Source organism: Ictidomys tridecemlineatus, chromosome 11, assembly GCF_052094955.1.
Source record: "Ictidomys tridecemlineatus isolate mIctTri1 chromosome 11, mIctTri1.hap1, whole genome shotgun sequence".
Classification (NCBI taxonomy): Eukaryota; Metazoa; Chordata; class Mammalia; order Rodentia; family Sciuridae; genus Ictidomys; species Ictidomys tridecemlineatus.
Window position 1 is genome coordinate 98,669,445 of NC_135487.1, and position 3,316 is coordinate 98,672,760.

General features: G+C 46.5%; 1 protein-coding gene across 1 annotated transcript; it reads right to left on the reverse strand.

The window, feature by feature from the left end:
- Positions 1-276: 276 nt before the first annotated feature.
- Positions 277-2,559, reverse strand: Adam30 (ADAM metallopeptidase domain 30). Its single transcript, XM_005341364.3, has one exon. It carries the CDS (start codon positions 2,557-2,559, stop codon positions 322-324), a length of 2,238 nt encoding a protein of 745 aa, XP_005341421.1. The 3' UTR covers positions 277-321.
- Between the last annotated feature and the right edge of the window lie 757 nt (positions 2,560-3,316).

Sequence of the window (3,316 nt, forward strand, 5' to 3'; positions counted from 1 at the left end):
CATGCACCAGGCCCTGGGTTCAATCTTCAGTCCAAAGTTCCACAAAACAAAACAGCAACAACAACAACATGATAATTTCAGAGGGTTAGTGTTTAGAAATGCCATTAGGGCTTTCTTTTCAGGTCACCCAAAATTGGTTACAAATGGAGGGACAAGTGTGAATACTAGGAAAATAAAATGCACTGATTTTTTTTTCCAAAACAAGAATGTCATTTATTTGCTGATCATATTGTGTGTGAAATTTAAGTTAAATTTTTTTGGAGAAGAATGAAGAGCCGTTGGGATCAATGATAAGCTTGTTAAACAACTGACTCTATGTTATCAAATGACTAAGGATTGCTTGTTTACTTTATTCGTTTCTTTCTCGGGATCTGTTGTCTTAATGTTAGTTTGTGGTTTCTTTGGTTTGGGTTGTAAACATTTTACTATTAGTTGCCTGAAACACACAATAATTGCTGAGATGATAAATAAAACCAGGCGCAAGAGCATAACAGACATAACCTGAATTGTTGGGGGCACCAGTTCCTTCCGTGGTCCCGGGGGTCCACTGTCAATGCTCCCTCCATACCCGAACTCCTCGCAGAATGGAGGGTCCCAGCCATACATACAGTGGCAGTTTCTATTAGCGTTGCAAACGCCTCGGCCGTTGCACTTCTCAGGCACACAGTCAAATTTCAGGACTGAGCTATTGACACAATTTGTCTTAAAACATACCTGGTCCTCGCCACAGGATGTGCCGTCATATATCATACCTATGTCAGGTATCCCCATGGGATGCATGCTTAGATGGTAGCCTGTGCCCCAGCAGATGATATTGTCCTCTTCCAGATGGGTGGACATTATAATTGTGTGGTCTGGCAAATCAGGGATCACTTTGACATTTATACACTGCAGCCTTCCACATATCGCATTTTCCTTCTTACACTTTATATATGTATGGACATCTTCTATCGCACAGTGACCATACTGATCGCCTTGTATATTAATTACCTCATAGCACTTACTAGGAGCCTCCCTAGCATCAGGTCCAAAAATGCTTTGGCACTGCATGTATCTGGATCGGCACTTTTGATTGTAACATCGGCCTTCATAACTGCAAGGGGTCCCATCTTGCTTGTAAGTGTCAGCTGGGCACTTATCTGAGTTCCCATAACAATACTCTGGAAGATCACATTCATTTTCTTCATCCCTACACACATATCCAGATGGAAGAAAGTTACATTTGTCACAGCAAAGTCCAACGCTACAGTTGGCACCCAGTTTCAATTTACAGTCTGCTCTACAACACAAATCTTCCTCACATTCTTCTATTGAACCACAATCACATTCCTCATTCTGTTCAATAATTCTGTTTCCACATCTGCTGTTTATATAATGTGGTTGTGGGATATCATTTAGGCATTTCGCTGCTTGAGACAAGTGTTTAAAATAAAGTTCGTAACTACAATTACTAAATCCAGTTCGTCCTGTGCCCATGATGCAGCTCTTCCTACCTCTACATTGGCAGTATTCTTTATCATGTAACATTCCCACAGAATGGCCCAGTTCATGAGCAGTCCAAGTGGCAGGTCCAAGGACATTTTCATCTAGAAAGGTACTTATTGATCCAGATAAATCTGTACTACACACTCTTCCCCAGGAAAGTGCAAGGGCATCTATATATTTTCTGGAAATATATAAGTGTACCCAATCTGTGGTAATCCGAGTAGTTATTGTGTATTTTCTATATCGTATAAATTCTTTTAATACATCAGCTAAAGCCGGATGATCAGTACGTATCAGGCCTTCATCTCTCCATACTTCAATGCCTTTTAGATGTATCCTCATATTGATATCTTGATAGTAGGTGTCAATAATCCCAGTCAAAAGAATAGCATCATAGAGAATTAGAGAGAGATTCTGTTTCACAAACTCAAATCTTCTAGTATCAAAGATCATGACCAATTCCAAATACTTTTGGTGTTTATAGGACATAGTATAGTCACTTATCCTAGCCATATCCTCCTGCTGGGCCATTTGCCTTTCTGTTTCATCATCAGTTAAACCACAGGTCTGATTGCTAACCTCATCCTTCAGGAGGTACACAACATGTTCAAAAGTGGACGAGGCCTTGAGGGGCTCGATTTGGTACTGTTTGGCATCGATGCTCAGTACGCCTCGGAGTCCCCCCATGCATGTACTGAGAGTGGCGTCCGAGTCCTGAAATCCTTCCACCAGGCCCATATAGTTGCAGTCCTTGGGTATATAAGGGTGATCTTCCAGCAGTTGTCCCTCTTCTGTGAAGGAGAAAACACGGAGATGTTGCGGCAACAGAAGTTTCTTGGGCCACAGGTGGATGATGTGCTTCTTACCTGCTAACTGCAGGAGGTAGGCCACGGAACTGGGGACACCCTGCTCCTCTCGCCAGAAGCTCAGCTTCTTGGGGATGGTGATTTCGTAGGAGTCAAATTCCAGTTGGTGGAAAAGTAAGTCATCGCCCAGAGAGTCAAGGAGGAGCAGGGCCAGACCCAACACGGGGAGCAGGAGGCCTTGACAGAGAAAGGTCTGCTGGGACCTCATCGTCTGTCTGTTCCCTCCTCGGGAGTTGCAGGGGCAGCTCCAGCCTGGCGAGTCCGACTTCCCTGAACCGCCGCTAGAGGCGCAGGATCGCCAGGGGCGGGGTTCCCCCCAGTAGAGACCGAGGGGACTCTCTCCTGGGGGCCGGGTCTAGCTGACGGTCCCAAAGGCGCGCGCCCGGTCCAACGCATCCAGTTCGTTTTCTGGGCGGTGCGTTGGGCGCGCGTGGCCGAATAGAGCGAAAGGTGCGTAAGAATCGAGATGGGAAAAAGGGGCTGCTGTCGTTTGGGTTGGAGGGGAACAGAGAGCAGTTTGAGGAATAGAGAAGGAATGGAGAAATGCGGGGAATTCAGGAGAGCTCACCAAGGCCCGCTGTGTCCTCGCCCTGTAGGGTGTCTGTGCACCCTGGGACAAGGGTAGGAATCGGATGTCTCTTGGCCGCTCTCCTCTCCTGACTGTGGCTGTTCGGCTGGGCTCCCCCAGCAGAAGAAGCAAGGAACACCAGAACCCTCCAGAGTTGAAACAGACTCTTGACTATAACCGCCAATCAGAGTGCGGGATCGCAAGCTCTGTGTCCCAGCCCTTGCTCCTGAAGCAGCCCTGGCTGCGAGAGGCTCCAGAGGCTTCAGCCGTGCGCCCAGGCAAGGGGAAGCTCCTGTGCACATTTTGCCGGGTGTTTTTGTTTGTTTGTTTGTTTGTTTGTTGTTTTTTTTTCCTGCTGTGCGTCGCCAGGGTGCTAGGCATCAGCGAGATTTGATTT

Bases quoted from the DNA above. Each gene is read 5' to 3' on its own strand.
- Adam30 (XM_005341364.3), bottom strand. From the start codon at position 2,559: ATGAGGTCCCAGCAGACCTTTCTCTGTCAAGGCCTCCTGCTCCCCGTG.